This window comes from Boleophthalmus pectinirostris, unplaced genomic scaffold (genome assembly GCF_026225935.1).
Source record: "Boleophthalmus pectinirostris isolate CB_2022bp ecotype Guang Dong unplaced genomic scaffold, ASM2622593v1 HiC_scaffold_2, whole genome shotgun sequence".
Lineage (NCBI taxonomy): Eukaryota > Metazoa > Chordata > Actinopteri > Gobiiformes > Gobiidae > Boleophthalmus > Boleophthalmus pectinirostris.
The window spans coordinates 29409850-29428023 of NW_026571152.1; the positions used below are offsets into that span (position 1 = coordinate 29409850).

The window sequence follows — 18174 nt, forward strand, 5'->3', positions numbered from 1 at the left end:
TCCATTCAGTATGTAATTATCCTATCTGCTGGAGCTGATAACACACTTTAATGAATGAGCTCAAGAGGCAATGAGAACGTGACAGTCAGAGAGAGAGAGAGATCGAGAGCTTTTAACATGCTGGTTAATATTAGTCATTGTCTCACACAGGGGGATTTGTACTACAAGTGTATAAGGTTTAGGCCTAGTTTACAATATGTAGGCTACTCTATTAACTGTGATGACATCCAGTTGTTTTCCTGTAGTTAAATCTGCAAAAGAAATGTGTTGTGATATATTTTGTTATATATCGATATACACTTTATATCTCTATATCTGTACAGGAAAAATAACCCCCCCAAAACAAACTGCATAAACAAATATGCCAAATTCTACAAGGTCTCTTTTTATTGAAGTGCAAAGAGGTAGCCAGTTCTTACATTCGTACATTTAATTAAAAAAAATTCCTGTACACAAAAAGAATAATTTAACTGTAAAATAAAGGAAGAAATAATACATATTGTCTTCTTTTCATTCAAAAATAAAACAACTCAACTCAACTCAAGCTTATCTTTGCAGTAACTCTGGGAGGTTTCTCACCAGCGCTAAAGAGCTATGAGATAGACAATCCACTGCGCTGATCAAACCCATAGTTTCCAAATACTGTTGTACAAGTTATTCACTGCAGCAGATTATTAATGCAGGAAAGTTTACTTAATAAACTATACGTTACTAAGCTTTACAACATATAAAGCATTACTATAGAGCCACATCAGCCCATTTGAGATTATGTGTTTTATGTGTTTAATGCAACTTTGCGCACATTTGTTTACATTTTACCCAAACGAATCTTAAAACCACATGACTCATTTGCATAAACTATAAACGCTGTGCCAGGCAAGCGGGGCAAGCACTGAAAAGGCAATCAAGTGAAGAGGCAAAATTTGAATAAAACCAAAGCATTATATCGATTCTGAATCCATTTTGTGTTTAAAAAAATATGAAGATATATTTTAAATATCGACATATCGCTCACATGTTTGCTTCTCAGGGTAGTGTCATAGACTGTATATGTAAATGGACATAGCTACCCTATGAGCTCCAAATAGGAAGTGAGCTCCATCAACTCTGGCTCCAATTGACTTTACATTGAAAAATTGTCAATTGTCACCTCTCTCTCTGTAATAACCGTTTCTGAGAGCCTTGTCATTTTGGTCTTAAAATGTTCATATTAACTCACTCTACATGACCCTGGTGTTTTTATTTAGCTATTTTGTTCTTTAAAAAAATTCCTAATATGGAACTCGGTCCCACATTTGCTTCTGTAACTGTCAGTGTAGCTGACAATAATGGCAGTATATTTGTTTTCATGGTAATAAGTGACAAAATTATTAGTTTATTTGTTCAAATATTAAGATGTGTCAGAACACCACTGTTATTAATTTTCATTTTTATTTGTAAAAATATTTACCTTTGAGTCATGTGACCTATTCCCTTGCCTCTGAGAGAAATAGTAGCTGCAAAAGAGAAAAAGATGATCAAGAGAAACACAGAAAAGGTGCAAAGAAAAGGCGTCAAACATAAAAGAAATGCCACTTAGCTACCACTGGTGATGTATAGGCGAACACGATAAATATATTGTTTTGAATTCTGTATTTATTTAAAGGTATTTTATTTAAATCTGAGACATTTTCTCTGTCCTTAATTTAGTTTTCAAGGTGTTCACTGTGTTGATGGAGTTGAAGATTAACGAGAATAAATACTGACACACATGATCATTAGTACGGAGAGTGAAGTCCTTTATTTGCGACGAAAACCAGGGTAGCTACATCTAGCATTGTGAGCTTCATTTGACTGGAGCTGAACACCATGGGTGACGTCACACTCCCTTAGTCCACTTCTTTATACAGTCTGTGGTCCTATCAGTCTGAGCAGCTTTATCAAGTCAATGTATTCCTGAAGCCAGTCTGGATGTTTACTGATGAAACCCCTGTGAAACTAATTATTCTATTGGCGTATTGATCGTACTGTAGTGTCTCTCATGAAAAGTTAAACAATCTTCTGAAATCTCCCACCGTGCACAGATAAAGGTCAAACCAAAAGCTCACCAAAGGTCAAATACCCAGACAGTGTAATTTATCTTTTTGTACACATTTATAATTCATGATTCTGTTTGTTGCTTCCTCAGCGGCCTACTTGAACACTGGTATTATCCTGATGAACCAGGGGAGACTGGACGAAGCCAAGCGTACTTTTCTGACCTGTGCTGACATCCCCGACGAGAATCTCAAAGACCCCCACGCCCACAAGAGCTCCGTCACCAGCTGTCTGTACAACCTGGGCAAACTCCTACACGAACAGGGACACCAGGAGGTAACTGTGCACACTGCACTGGTTCATTATACAGATGGCTGTAGGAAAATCACATGCAAAACCTTATGGAGCTCAACAGTGACCGCCCACTCATTTCTCCTTTTAGAAAATTTCAAACATTAATGGTGCATTGTGTAACTTTTTTGCTGGAGGGTCCATCAAATGCTTTTCACCATGTAGATGTTATTGCTTCAGCTGAAATGTTTCACAGTATGGTATTAAACCTTTCTATTTTCATAGAGACCAAACCAGACCAAGTTACAGGTCAGATCTGTGGAGGGGCATTCCCAAAAACAATCGGAATGCCTGTTTTTCTAGGCATTTTTGAGCTATTAAACCAGCTATAATTGAGCAAATGTAAGGTAGAGCTGTTTATTGTCATACTGTGGAACATTTCTAGCCTGATTTATCAGCTGGTTTTACTTTGTTTCACTTCGTACAAACCGTCTGACCTTGCAGTGTTAGAATTCGTTCACTCGACGGTAGGGGGGTACTTTTTTATTTAACCAATTGCTGCTATTTGGTCGTTACGTATGTAATGCGCCGCTAACGGGGCTAACTGGTATATTAAGCTTTTCCAAAATCCTGTAGAAAGAAGGGCAATAACATCTTTCCCCTTGATGAAATTCACCAAACATTTTCTTTATTCCAGCTTTAAATCCTCAATCTTGGGAATCGTTGACAACACTGAATATATCACTCTTAGCTGATTGGCTGGTGCCCGAAATTACACTTCTGGGGTTTACGCGAACCCTCTATTGTATTTTGATTCTTGATCTAGTTGCTGGAGAGAACTGACATAGAAACAAGGAGGTTAAGACCCCCAGCAAAAGTTACATAGTGCACCTTTAAGAGTTCAAAGACACTGTGAACAACTACGTGGCAACTAATGTGTATAACGCAGTTGTTTTAAGTCCAAAAAGCAGGGTTACAATTCAAGATTCTGCTAAATGTTGTAATAACTTTTTTTCACAAACAGATTTTAATTAAAATTACTGGTCTTGTGCTCATTAATCCTACCTGAACAAGCTTTCAAACTTTTTTTTGTTGAAAGTATATGCGACAAATGAATGAGAAATTTGCTTCTGGGGCGAACCAGGGGGTAGATGGTCGATGTTGAGCTCTACTGTTCTACTATGTATTGTTTTCTAATATATCATCCAAATCAAAATAAAAAAAAGTATAAATAATTACATGAGAAAGACAAATGATCTGGATGTAATTCACATGTGTAATAGTATTAGAGGAGTTCCTGCCACTCGCTGCTTCTTATATATTATTGATCCACAAGGTCTGTAGACTTTGTACCAGATTCACTGTCCCTCCTTCCTACAGGAGAACAGCATGCAAAACTATCTCTGCTATCTGAGCTATCTCTGTGCATTCTGTACTATATATGGTATTGATTACATGAAAATAAAGATCAGATTTCTAGTGGTATTTTGAATACCTACAACTTTATTGATCCACAAGTTACATCATTTGGACTCAGACAGTAGCTCACAAATTACAATATAAAACAATAAAAGAATTATACTGATAATAGTAGCAATAAATAGCATTAATGTTTTATGAATTATTAATGTGCATTGCTAAAGTTCAAGGTCATTTGTCATTCCAGCATGAGAAACACAGAACAGAATTAAAATTGCTGCTCAAGGCCCAGTGATTAAAAGTCACTACATTTTTAAGTACATATTAGTAAGTACATACCATTTCTATTAATCTATCAACATGAGTTTTACTTGTGATTACATGAATAAAATACATTGGCGGTCTAAAAATAAGACTGCATGTGAACTGTACAAGTTGTATTCAAGATGAAGAATGTGAAAAATGCCTGGAGAAACAGTCATTTGGCTGAGAAGCTTTTGGAGAGAGCAACAGGCTTTGAATGGACAGCTCCCAGAATTGGCTGTGTCACTGGGGATTGTGTGTTTTGTGAAGATAATCCTAAAGCTGTAGAAATTCTCTCCTTTACGCCCCTTAAAACGAGGCACTTCTCCAACGCTCATATTTAGGAACGAATGTGACGCTAATCTAATCTAATCCAATAACCTGTGAGGACAAACGTGCTCTTTCCTCTGACCTTCTCCTCAAAGATATCATGGCCTCAGCTTGTTGACTCTGCTTTGGTCGTCCTAACAGGCGTGAAAGTGTGACGATAGACCCTTTCTGTACACACCAGCCTTCTGGAGACCCCTGATTCTACGCTGGGTATTCAGTGCGGGGCCTGGCTGCTGTGGGAGGAAAGACTGTGTAGCCTTTAGCCACTGTCGCTAACAGAGTCCACCCCCTCTCCCCTCTCCTGTTTGTCTCATTCACAGGACGCCCTCTCTGTGTTTAAAGAAGCAATACAGAAAATGCCAAGACAATTTGCACCACAGAGCCTCTACAACATGATGGGTAAGGCGCGCTTTTGTTCAGAGAGAGTGCAGACTGTGAGATAATATAGGAAGAGTGCTGTCTAAATATTTGGGCTTGTGTGCTGTGAGGTGGTATTTGTCGCAGTTTATTTTCTTTGAATTATAAGAAGAACCTGGACTTTAAGATTACAGATGTGGAGCAGCTGCCTTCACGCTCATTAGCAGTGCATTTGTTTTTCTTCTCTCAGCTTCCTGCTTTGATTTCACACTTTCAAAACAACATTCACATGTCTCTCGTCTGGACATGGGGTTCAAGCGCTTTCTAAAATATTTGTAGAAAACAAAGGCTAAGGTCTGATTCAGCTCAAAACACAAAAAATGCTAATGTTTGGACTATGCTTAAAGAGGGGCTATTATGCAAAATCAACTTTTTGGAGCTTTCTACCATCGTATAATATTATTCCCTTGTCAAAAACATGCCTGTAGAGGTTTTATATGCCATCCATGTATGTTTGTTTGAGTATTTTGCACTCTCTCAGCCTATTTTTACCCTCTTTACAGTTAACAGCCTATATAATATAATATAATATAATAGCCTATATCGCTCATGCTCCTGTACTCCAGATTTCCATAAATATATAAAATAATGATACAAAACAATACACTACAACTTCACAACTTGATGCAATGTGCAGTAGTGTCATCCACGCTCTTTCCTCTTGCGTTACTCTTCAGACAGTGTCACGGTCTGCACGGTAATACTCCCTGCGGCTCTGACTAACACTCTACCCAGAATGCTCGGCTCTGAGGGGCCTGTCTCTTCTCAGTGGAGAGGGGGGTCCATGCAAATTTGAGATGATGTTATAATCTCACAGAGCTCTGCAGTCAGTAAGATGATACTGAAGAGGTTCTGTCAAAACGGTCTCAAATAAAGCCTCTAAAGCCTTATAGCTCAGCTTCATGGTTAATCTGAAGCCTACATAATCCAACTCTGGAGCTGTCATATTTTCCAAAGTACATGCAAAAGTTACAGTCTGTGTACACCATGTTGAATTGTTTGGTTGAAGATTTCTTGCATCATTTTGATCTAATTCAAGCCAAAATGTATTTCTTTCTGCATTTGACCCATCCTCCAATGTCACAATTTGGGACATCTTTACAATCAGAAAGTTTTGTTGCCATTGTCAGCTATTCTTAAACTAGGAATTTACATCACTGAAACAGTACAACATAAAACAATGAATAACTATAGTAAAATAAAAAATAAGAAACAATAAAATGCATGCATAAAATAGCATAATGGTATAACAAAGCTGAATCCACAGTGCGACAGTGGGGGTCCTTCTCCAGATCTTGAGTTATAGGTTTGCCCAGGACTTCCTACGGTCAGAATTCATAATGTGAGATGCACTGTGACCTATGAGGATATAATCAGTGTTAATCCTCTTGGAACAGAGAGTGCTCCACAGAGTAAAGTGTCTCTATCTCTCCACATCTCACTGAACTGTGTGGGCTGAAGAGTCTCAGAGCCTGTTACACTCTGCAGAGGAATGATAACACCTGAGTACAGCAGGTCTCCAGAGTGCCATAGGAGAGATAATAAAAATAATTATGTTAATATAATATCGTATTCTAGTACAGGCCAATGTTGTTGAACGTCTGTAATCATTTGAGCATTACTGGATGACACTGGAAGAGAGGTCCATGTTTTTTCAGGTGTTAAGTCAGCTCAGGAAGGCCTCGTAATGTGCGGATACAATTACATTTTACTCATAGCTCCACTGAACCCAGATGAAACATAGCATTCTATCATATTATTCTCTCACTGCTGCCTCACTGACTGCATTGTACTCCCACCGCTGATGCTATAAATTCTGAGCTGAACAATGTAGTGCTGAGTTGACCTCTGACTTCTGACCCACAGGGGAGGCCTACATGCGGCTGAACAGACTGACTGAAGCTGAGCACTGGTACAGAGAGTCCCTGAGGGTGAAGCCGGACCACATCCCTGCGCACCTCACCTACGGAAAATTACTCGCCCTGACGGTCAGTTACATTTTGTGCTTTCTACTGTTTTCATTGGCCACAGCATGAGTTCTCTGATGGGTTTACAAGCAGACTTTTTGGTCATAGAAGTTGTAAAATTGATGTTCAAATGTATCTTAAATTACTTCAAATGGAAGACCTTAATCTGCAAGCAGAGTAAAACACAATACTTAGATATTTTTTATTATTAGTGTGGAACTTGAAATGAAAATAATGTAGTCTGTAATGATCTGTGCTCAGTAGAAAATCTAAAAGGTGTGGATGTCTAGACTTGTGTACAGTGTGGTTTATTGCATTGTTTCCCAAAGACTGGGTTGTGACGCTCAGGTGGGACGTAAGAGATTTTTTTGGGGGTCGCCTTGTCACGATCTGCATGTCGGTCTGCAATATACTGTTTAAAACTTGAGTAGTACTAATTGTTCAGAGAGACATGATCACTCAGTCAACAATAAAATATCCTCATTAATGTTCAATAATGGTCAAATGCACCTTTATATTGTGATTAACAATAATGTCTATTGACTTGGGTCATGAAGGCTTGTGACTTTAAAATTGTGGGTCCCCAGGAAAAAAAAACTAACAAAACACTGCTTTATTGCACCACACAAAAATGGAAATACTTTCACTACTGTCCACAAAATAACCATATCAAAACTTCTGTGTAAATATGTGCAACCATTATAATGACAATTGTACATAGATTTATTTTATGTGGTGGTGACAGTGACTCTGGAGATAGTCATAGCACTGAAATGGCTGTTATTATGAGATAAGAGTTGAGATGAAATTTTAACTTTATTTATAATAGATTACTTTTGTAATTCAGTTCATAAATTTGGCCTATATCACATGTTTTTATTTACTTTAAAGGTGCACTATGTAACTGTTTGGTTGGGGGTCCATCATCTGCTTGTTTCTATGGATATGTCATTGCTCTGTCTGGAATGTTCCACAGTATGACATTAAATAAGTGAACAAAAGTGTGAAAGCACCCATTATGGCCCTGAATGATTATGCTAATATGACCCCACACTCAGTGCATTTCAATAGGCCTAACTAACCAACAGAAACTATAAACAAGTAGGTGTGTTAGTTTCAGAGTAGGTTCATTAGCTCCTCCCTGCAGGCAGATATAAGGAAGTACCCACCAGCATTCTGACCAGATCTGAAGAAGCATCTTGGATTAGCTGCAAAACACATTCAACCAAATAAACTTTGTCCAGTCGGAAAATTGAATTTCTTCTTTGCCATGGATTCTACCTGGACGACTGAGGAATTTTTTCACAGTTCTACCTTATGTTTATTTAATTGCAGGTGGTTTTATACCTCAAAAATACACAGAAAAAAAGGGATCGCCTCTCCACAGATCTGACCTGCAACTTGATCTGGTTTAGTTTCCATGAAGGTTTAATACCATACTGTGAAACATCCCAGACAAAACAATAACATCTCCATGGAGAAAAGGATTTGACAGACCCACCACTGGAAAAAATTACACAATATTTTTGGAACTACAGCTTCTCTAAATGTGCAACTTGCCAGCATTTAACCCTTTTTTTGTCCAATCCAAATGTAAAAATATGGAATATAATAATCTCACAAGATAATATTCCTCATGTGTGCTCAATCTTGTGGCAATTTTGGTTTTCGAGATCTTGTCTCATCCCTAGCTGTTACGTTCAATTATTGGGCGTGATACTAAACAAACTTATCCTATGAAATGAGTGAGGCCAGAGGACCCAATAGTGCAGTATATACAGCAAATACAGCAATAAAATAATCTGGCACTGATTTAGTAGGAACATATGGAATCGAATTGATCTCATACTGTGATGTGTGTCCTTTTCACAGTATCCATTTCTCCCGTGTGACCATAGAACATGTCCAGCATAGTTCATTTACATCCGTCTCTCGAGGTCTGGTCCTGCATTAGTCATAGAGCAAAGACCTTATCTGTCTGTGATCTGTCTCCGTCTCAGAACCACTGCTCATTACGACACACAGCTCTGTCCAGTCTTCCAGCTTTCACTTACACTTCCATCAGGTTTTTCATCACTTCTTAACTGATCACAGCCACATGCTCTGGACTTGATCAATAATGAGACACACAGAAAAAAACATGGCTTTAAAATAGCAGGTTTTATAAAAGGGCCCATATTAATGCTGTTTTCTGATCTATGTTCTAATGTTGTTTCCTCATCACAAACATACCTTGAGTTGTGTTTAATTTTATTCACTCATGTTTAACACATAAACCCTACTTATTTAAACTGAGTTCTTCTCTCAAACTGGAAACACTCCACCTTGTGATGTTATGTGGTAATACAGGAAGTGCTCCAGTATGTTTTTAAACTCCACACACCTTCACTAATATAATTTGGTGATTTTAGGGCTGAAATTATTCAATCTCTTAACCAGGCTGGCACCAACTAGTGCCTCTGCTCAATTTCATTTCTCTCTAGCAACTAGGTCAAGAATTGGAATACACTAGACAGTTTGCAAGAACCCCGGAAGTTGTAGACCGCACACCGGCAAAGAGCTGAACCAACCCGAGTTGCGATAGCAGACTGCATACACTATCCTTCTTTGGACTTCCTTTTGTCAAATACACACTTTGCATTTTTTATTACACCTTCAATTCACAATTTCACTTCACAGAAACGACAATGATCGCTGACAGATATGTTCACTCTCTGCTTTGTTTGCTGTTGTGCCGGCAATTACTTGGACACCACTGAGCTTTCCGGCACATTGCATACGCCACGACCAAATAGCAGCAACTGGTTAAATAAAAAAAGTACCTGCCTACTGTTCGAGCGAACAAATCCTAATGCTGCAAGGTCAGATGGTTTCCATGAAGTGAAACCTGTTGATGAATCAGGGTACTGATCTCTACTGAACTAAAGGTAGAAGGTACATTGCAAATTTTTCTGATTTTGCCAAGATTTTAAAACTTATATCAGGTTATTCATCTTGTTTTCAGAATTATTATCTACTTTCTAGTTCTGAGACTGCTTAATTCTAGTCTAGAGATAGTTTATTTTAAGATAACTTGTCAAGCAAAATTATCTTGCTGCATGGACAGATAATTTCACTACTTTTAAGTCATTTACTGATAGATTTAAGTGTTTATACTTAAAATTTTGGCCCAGCTTTTTGCAGTGTAGCTGTATATAATAATAAAGGGCTACTCAAACATGTGTGAATGAAAAGTAACAACATTATAACATGGCTTAAAGCTCACAAGAGTCTATTTTGTGTTATATAAGACCTTTACTGACTGTGCTATAGACTGTGTGGACCTACAGAAATATAAGCCCCGTGTTGCTGTTCATTTTCCAGCCTCCACAGATAATATCACAGAGGGTCAGTGACATGTCCTAGAACAAGCAAAGTCACATTCTCCGGGGTACGTTTAGTTTCACTGACGCCGACTCTCCACTGTGGTCACAAGTTTAGGTCAGACGGTCATCCTCCTCAGATTGGCCCTAGATAGGTGTTTCCGGATTAATGGAAGTTATACCTATAAAGGGCAGTGTGCAAAAGAAATAAACAAATAACACAGGGGAAACTGAAGGTTGAGTGAGGGTCAGGTGATGGGTGGAGGCGTCAGTGGACATACAGTATTATTGTTCACATTTAAACAGGAAGATGAGCCTCAACAGGGATAAGGGTGATTTCCATAGATATTTTAAAAGGCATTGCAAAAATATGGCATGCAGCCCACCACATATAGATTGTGTTCTGGGAGATTAACTTTGTCCTTTTGTGTCAGTCCTAAATAATAAGGCCATGAAGCAGCACCTCTGAACCAGCATATTTCTGTGGACTACATTTACATAATATAGACTAGACGTGTAATATTTAAAGGAGCAGTATGTAATTTTTCTGGCATGGGGTTCTTTTCTAGCATTCTTTTCTGGTATGTTTTCAGTTGCACATTTATTGCCTTCAAGATACTCTGCATTGAAAACATTCTTACTGAGGCTACATCACATAAATGTAGCCTCAGTAAGAATGTTTGAACAGTGTCTGAACAGAAGACGCAAAAGTGGCGTCGCATTTTCACTTTTTATTCTGTGTTACGACGAGTGTTTTCGGGAGGAAATCTGTGTGCATACGGTGACACAAAAGTGTGTGGAATTCAATTATGTATGCATGCCAGGCGGCTAGGTGGTGACTCTAGGGGGAGATGTATTTGACGTAAACACGTATGAGACACTTATGAGCAGATCTGACTAGAGTTTTGCATCTTGGGAAGTATAGATGGAAACACTATGGCGGAGCGTATTCAACTTTTACACTCTGAAGGGTAGTTACAGATTTTTTCATGTTTAAGCCCCAAAAATGCCATCACTGTGTAAATGAAAGGCATTTCCAATAAAATATTTTGTCATTTTTACCCGCAAGCATGTAAACACGCCTTGAGAACGAGCGAGCCTCTCCACTCGGCCTGGTGGCATTGCCTGCTTATCTCTATGGACATATCTGCTGGCCTGGCTAACAAACAGAAACTGTAAACAAATAGGTGTGTTAGTTTCAGTATAGTCAGCGCCTTCCTTCAGGCAGATATATGTTTCCACCGGCAATCCGACCAGAACAAGCAACTTAGATGGTCTTCACTCTAAAAACATTTTTACAGTTGACAGAATTGAATTGAATTTCTCTTTGGCTCTGTGGAGATGGAGAAGTATAATTCCAGCGGAAAATTCAAAGCATAGCAATATTAATTCCATGGAGAGAAGCAGGTGGTGCACCCGCCATTAGAAAAGCTCCGTTTAGTACAGAAGAGCAGCAACAACATTTCATAATAATCTGAAAAGGACTGGCATTAAAAGGCGTGTAGAGCTAAAATTAAGGCAATAGCAGAGAAATCCACATATGTAGAGAAAGGCGTTTATTGAAGAACGGGTTATTGATTTTTTTCTGTCAGGTTCAAAGCTGCTGCGGTGAGTCTTTGATGATGATTGACACTTCTGTAGCCCTTTGTGTAGAAAGAATTACATTAATAAAACACCAGTGAAATTGTGTTTGAATAAAAATGATGTCTAATGAAATTACACAGCATTGCAATACTTACTGATGTTTTGGGGGGGACAGATAAAGAGTTTTTGAAGATCACTAAGTTGAATGGACCCCCTGCCTCTTCTGTAAATACCCCTCAGGGCAGGATGTGTTAAAGAGCACTTGAACATACACAGGGACACAAGATGCCGAGGAGATTGGGTCGAGTCATTTCCTCCAGCTAATAGAACCCAGGCCTCATAATCCACTGGCTTTTACGCACTCAAAACTGCATCTGCTTTGTATATGCTGTTATCAGGAAAAATGGAGGAAACCAACGTATGAAATAAAATTAGGAAAGCAGATAAAAAAGATTACAACAGAGATATGACTAAAGAAATATTACGTCGACTTCAGTGTTTATTCTAAATGCGTTCAGTGCATGTACTTTGAACTTGAAGGAAGTCAATGGTACTAGTTTTGAAATGCCCACTTTTTCCGAAGCCAGTTACTTTATTAAATTACAAGATCATCCACTTACTGTTGGAGCACAAGGTATGTCACACAGGGTAAATGGGTCGCCTACGAATTTGGTGTCCCATTTATTTGTAAGAATAAAGGACTTTTATTTTTGTAATCAGTGTGCCTCGAACACTTTATTCAAGCCCTGTGTGACATGCATTGTGCTACTGCAGTAAGAGGCTGATCTTTTATTTGCTTGTCCTGGAGAAGCACCTGGTGCACTTAAAAGACCCATATTACACAAATGGATTCTTGTGAACTTTAAGCCATGTTATTATGTTGTTTCCTCATCAAAAACACATCTGGAGTTATGTTTAGTTTCATTCACACATGTTTGAGTAATCCTTTATTATTAGGCCCCGTTAACACGTACACTGGTATTTTTAAAAACTGAGACATTTCCCTTTGTTTGTACACATCTTTAACCACAAATTCGCTTCTGAAACAAATCTTTCTAAAAACTTCAGCTAGAGTGAGGATTCTGGGAAACTACAGTTTGGCTTTTGCGTGTAAAGTGAGATAAACTGAGTTTTCGGAGCTGACGCGTCGAAAGTGTGACCAATGTTCACCTTTTGCTCTGATGATGATCATGAAGCATTCAGAGCACCACTCGCATTTCTTCTGGTGTAAACTTTTCATGTGTTTGTATTTGCACACACAGCTGATGTTTCAAATCCATGACCAGAGACGAATGAGGCTCGGAGGTCAACAATTTTTCCACTTCTTTAACAGATCTGTGGAGAGGCAAGCCCGCTCAGTAATGCAGGTTTTTCAAGGTATTTTTGAGTAATACTTACAACTGTAATTAAATAAAAGCTACAGGTTTGAATCTAATCCAGGTGCCGCCCAGAGGCTTGGCATAGTTATGATGGCACTCGATGGTGTATTTATGCGGGTTGATGTAAACAAAAACATGTCCAAAGCTCAAAATGCTCTGTTCCACCTTGTGATGTCATGTAATGGTATTTTTCAAGTTAACAGCTACCATTTAACCTTTAGTTCAGTAGACATTTGCAATCAAAGGCTGAAATTATCTAAATGATTCTAGTGAATGTACTGTATATGGAGAGTATTACCGCATGCCCCCACAAGGTGGAACAAAGACTATTCTGTTAAATATGTGAATGAAACAAAACACAACTCCAGGTATGTTTGTGATGAGGAAAAAACATTGATATAGATTAGAACATAATGTAATATGGGCTCTTTTTTTCTTTTTCTTTCTTTTTTTTTTCCCCAACTTGTGATTTGACAGCATAAACTAAAAGAAAGTAACACCATTCTAAACTATTATATAATATGTTTATTATGACTTACTGTTTAATATGTGCGAAATACCAACTAATCTCCTCCTGTGGTCTGCAGTGCTTTGTTCCTACTATTTTTCACACAGACGTCCACCTGGCTCAGAGGAACACGGCCAGCCTCTAACTGCTCCAATAATGAGCTGTCATAAAATATAATGTAATATAATATATAACATACAGTAAGTAGTGCCACACCTGGGATTAGCCACATCATTCCCTCTTTTCAAATAAAGGATGAGAAATGTCTAATAATTTGATGCGCTGACTGCACTCAAGCATGGAGTAATTATGCTCCTTTATACTCTGTCTGTAACTGTAATTCCTCTGAGCGTGAAGTGTGATCTGGGGGCTTTATAAACACAGATCTGATGAGTCCGGGTGGTCTTCTAATGCTTACGTTCTGAATGTGTGAGATGTGTGTTCTTTCGATAGGGCTCTGATTGCTTCTTTTGTGTAAAATTTTTATGTTTATCATTGAGATTTGAATATATTTCTAATCATATAAAGGCTGAAATGTGTTGACTAAAGGGAATATTCATGAATAAAGTATTGTAGATGATAATTAAATACAGTCAAAATATGTTAGTTAGTTATTTTATTAGTCAATTAGTCATGATTATTCTGATTAATTGTTGCAGTTCTAATATTAAAGGTACACTGTGTACCTTTTGTAGTGGAAGTTATGCCATCTGCTTGTTTCCATGGCGATATTGGTGTCCTGGTATAGCATTAAACAAATCCATCTTACATTTACTCAGTAACATTATTTTGTTGACTTGCATTCTTACTGTGACTGGGCTCGCCTCTCCGCAGATCTGGCAAGTAATTTGGCCCTATCGCATCGGCTGGTGTCTCTGTAGAGATAAATAAGTGTAATGCCATACTGTGTAACATTCCAGGAAACATCTACATGGAAAGAAACAGGCGACGGTCCCTCTAAGAAAAGTTACACTGTGCACCTTTAAATTTAGTTGCCAGCTTACCTCACGTTAGCCTGATTCATGAGCCGATTTCACTTTGTGGAAACCATTGTTATTTAACCAATCGCTGCTATTTGGTCATGACGTATGTAATGCGCCAAGTCCCGTAGGAAGAAGGGCAATAATGTCTTTCCTCTTGATTAAATTCACCAAACATTCTCTTTGTTCCGGCTTTAAATCTTCAATCTCAGGAATCGTTACCAACACAGAATGTATGGCTTCATCTTCTACATCCACCTCGATCACTTTGTTTACTGTTGCGCTGTACCACAAAAGGGACCCAGGCAGGCACTTGAGTTTGACGTCATTTCTACACAGCTCTTCGCTGATTGACCAGTGCGCAGTCTACAACTACTGGGGTTATTGCAAACCATATAGTGTATTCTGATTCCTGACCTATTCGCTGGAGAGAAATGAAACTGAGTGGAGGCACTAGGTGGCGCCAGCATCGCTACCCTCATGTACCATTAACATATATGTAGCACTCACTTATTGGACTCAAGCCTGTTCCTCAGTTGAACTTAAGTAGGTCATTTGCAGAAACATCATTAAGGCTTATGACATTTAAACTGACAAAATTTTACTTCTAAACTTCTTTCTCCAAAGTCTGGGTTCGTGCTATTGTTCTTAATTGCAGTATTGTTCCAGTTCTAGTTGAGTGCTCTTTGTTAATTGTTGATCAGATGCCATATGGTGCCAGTCCCAGCTGGCTCTCTCATTGGCCAGCTGCTGCGTTCTGTGTGAGCTGTGATTGGTTAAGTGTGACTGTCAAAAGACCATCTGGGATTTCACTGTATGAAGAGTTCTGCCTTTAACATCGAACATGAAATAATAACTAGACTTTAAAGGGCTCGGATTATGTTATTTTCAGAACATTTTATAACATTGTTTCCTCATCATAAAAAATACCTGGAGCTGTGTTTTGTTTTATCCACACATGTTTAACACACAACCCTGCATATTTAAAATGTGTTCCACCTTGTGATGTCATGTGGTAATATAGGAAGTGCTCCACTGTGTTTTTAAACTCCATACACCTTCACTCGCATCATTTAGCAAATCCAGGGCTGAAATTATCCAGTCTGTACTGAACAAATGCTAATAAGGTAACTGATAGCTTCATAATAAACTAATACAAATAATAAGTGTTACTCAAACATGTGTGAATGAAACAAAACACAACTCCAGGTATGTTTTTGATGAGGTAACAACAGTATAACATGACTTAAAACTCACAAGAGTCAGTTTTGTGTAATATAGAACTTTTTAAAATTATGGTTTTGAGCTTCGTACAACATGTCTGGGCCCTTACTAAGTTCCTGTGGTTCTTTCATATTTTCTTTTGCTGACCTCTTGTTTCCCTCTCCTCTTCTTTCCCACAATCCTCTGTCCTGTCTTCATGCGGTGGGGCCCCACACACACGTACACAGACGACTTCTTCTGTGGTTGTGCTCCTGAAGTGTCTCTGCACTGATAAAAGTGTGTAATAAATGAGCTGTAGACATGTGCACTCTGACCGTCTGTAAGAATAACAGGACACTGTGTTTGGAGTCTCTTCATTAGGATTTATTTTAGAGGAGGAGTGTGGTTTGGACAGGGACACGAGGTACACTACCAGTCAAAAGTTTGGACCCACTCGCTTGTTCAGTTTTGTTTTGTTTTTTCCTATATGTTTAGTATTATTTTCTATATGAAGTAAAATGTATGAAATTATGTAGCAAATTATGTATTACAATTTGTTTTGCTTATGTTTTTCTTCCTTTAGCTCCTCCACTATCAGTCAAAAGTTTAGACTCACCCTCTCATTCATTCATTATTATTAATTAATTTTTTTTTTTATATATTTACTACTTCTTGCATTTTATTTAAATACAGAACACATCAAATGTATAAAATAAAATGAATTAAATTATGTAGCAAAGAACAAAAAAAGTTAATATGTTAATAACTTTTTTGTAAATTTTATAACCAAATCCTCAAATTAGCCACCCTTTGCTTTGTCAAAAAAAAAAAAAAAAAAAAGACACTACAAAAATTAAAATCTTGCCAGGTTAAAATGACTCGAATAAAAAGCATGACAAATAAAATGATCTAACTGTGGAACAAGTCTTTTTGTTTTTGAAATGGGAAAATACACCTAGTTACACTGAAAATAATAGAAACAACTCTTTGTACTTAAAATAAGAAACAAAATCATATATGTTATTTGAGTTAAAAAAAAAAACACTCAGATCAAGTTAAATATTCTTAATTTGAGTCATTTTAGATATTACTTTTTGCAATGTGGCAGAGTTATTTCACTTTTTTGTTTACTAAATAATTCCATATATCCTGGTTCATATATTGAATGTCTTCTGATGTCTAAAATGTAAAAAGTTGTAAGAAACATTTAAAACAACTTTGAATGAGAAGATGTGTCCAAACATTTGACTGGTAGCGTATACTCCGGTGTATTTTGGCTGTGTTGTTTTGAGAATGACTGGTTGAAATAATAATGACAATGTGTAATGTGTCTCTCTCAGGGCCAGAAAACAGAAGCCGAGCGCTACTTCCTCAAGGCCATTCAGCTGGATCCCACGAAGGGCAACTGCTACATGCATTACGGTAATTTTACATGTTACGTTTTACTGCATGACCAAGTGTTTTCTGTCTAAATACCAACATAACAGCACAGATGATCTCTATAAATCTGTAATATGTAATAATACTTGTTAGCTATGTCAAGTTGGTGTGCTCTTTCATTACTGGATTTGAAAGACAAATTGAATCTGTGCTGTATGTTTCTCAGTGGAATGTTTTTACTTTTTGCATAGGCTTTTTTTGTGTTTTAATTTGTCATCATGCTTTTTTAAATTTAATGTAGTTAATATGATTAACTGAGATTCAGGAGCAGGACCACGCCTCATCTGCCCTCTCCTCTCACCAGCGAACCACAACTCACCTCGACCACGCCTCTAATTTCCCAGAGGCCTATATGTAGCAGCCTTTCCCATCATCCCAGTTTGTCTCGGCTAAGTCGACCCCACCCTCCCATCCCCTATTTTGTCTTTCAGTCATAAGACCCCTACAACGGGGGTCCTGTTCCGGCTGGGCCAATTGCAGATTGAGACGGAGCCCACACCCATAGTCTCAACCCAGCCATCTCTGCCTCGCTTCGTACATTATCAATAAACTTCTTCGCACTATGTTGTAGTTGGCGTGGTCCTAGCTAGTGAATATTTATTATAGGCATCAAGAGGTGTTCAATACTTAAAGGTGCATTGTGTAACTTTTCTGGTGGAGGGTCAGTCAAATCCTTTTCTCCATGGAGATGTTATTGCTTTGTCTGGAATATTTTACAGTATGGTGTTTTACCTTTCTATCTTCATGGAGACCAAACCAGATTAGGTTACAGTTCAGATCTGTGAAGAGGCGACCCCGCTCACAGTCAGAATGCCTGTTTTTCTATCATTTCTTTGCAATGAAACCACTGTAATTGAATAAATGTAAGGTAGAGCTGTCTGATGTGTGTGAAACATTCCAGGTACAGCAATGGGATTACCATAGAAACAAGCAGAAAAGTTGCACAATGCACCTTTAACTTAATTAAACATAAAA

At 38.0% G+C, this 18174-nt stretch overlaps 1 protein-coding gene across 1 annotated transcript in view; it reads left to right on the forward strand.

Moving 5' to 3' along the window:
* tmtc2b (transmembrane O-mannosyltransferase targeting cadherins 2b) overlaps positions 1 to 18174 on the forward strand; it is a 133368-nt gene that overhangs the window by 97130 nt on the left and 18064 nt on the right. Inside the window, exons 6-9 of the mRNA XM_020935197.2 lie at positions 2168 to 2352; positions 4680 to 4758; positions 6643 to 6764; positions 17100 to 17181. Coding sequence (XP_020790856.1) covers positions 2168 to 2352; positions 4680 to 4758; positions 6643 to 6764; positions 17100 to 17181 — 468 coding nt within the window. The remainder of the gene's footprint in view (positions 1 to 2167; positions 2353 to 4679; positions 4759 to 6642; positions 6765 to 17099; positions 17182 to 18174) is intronic.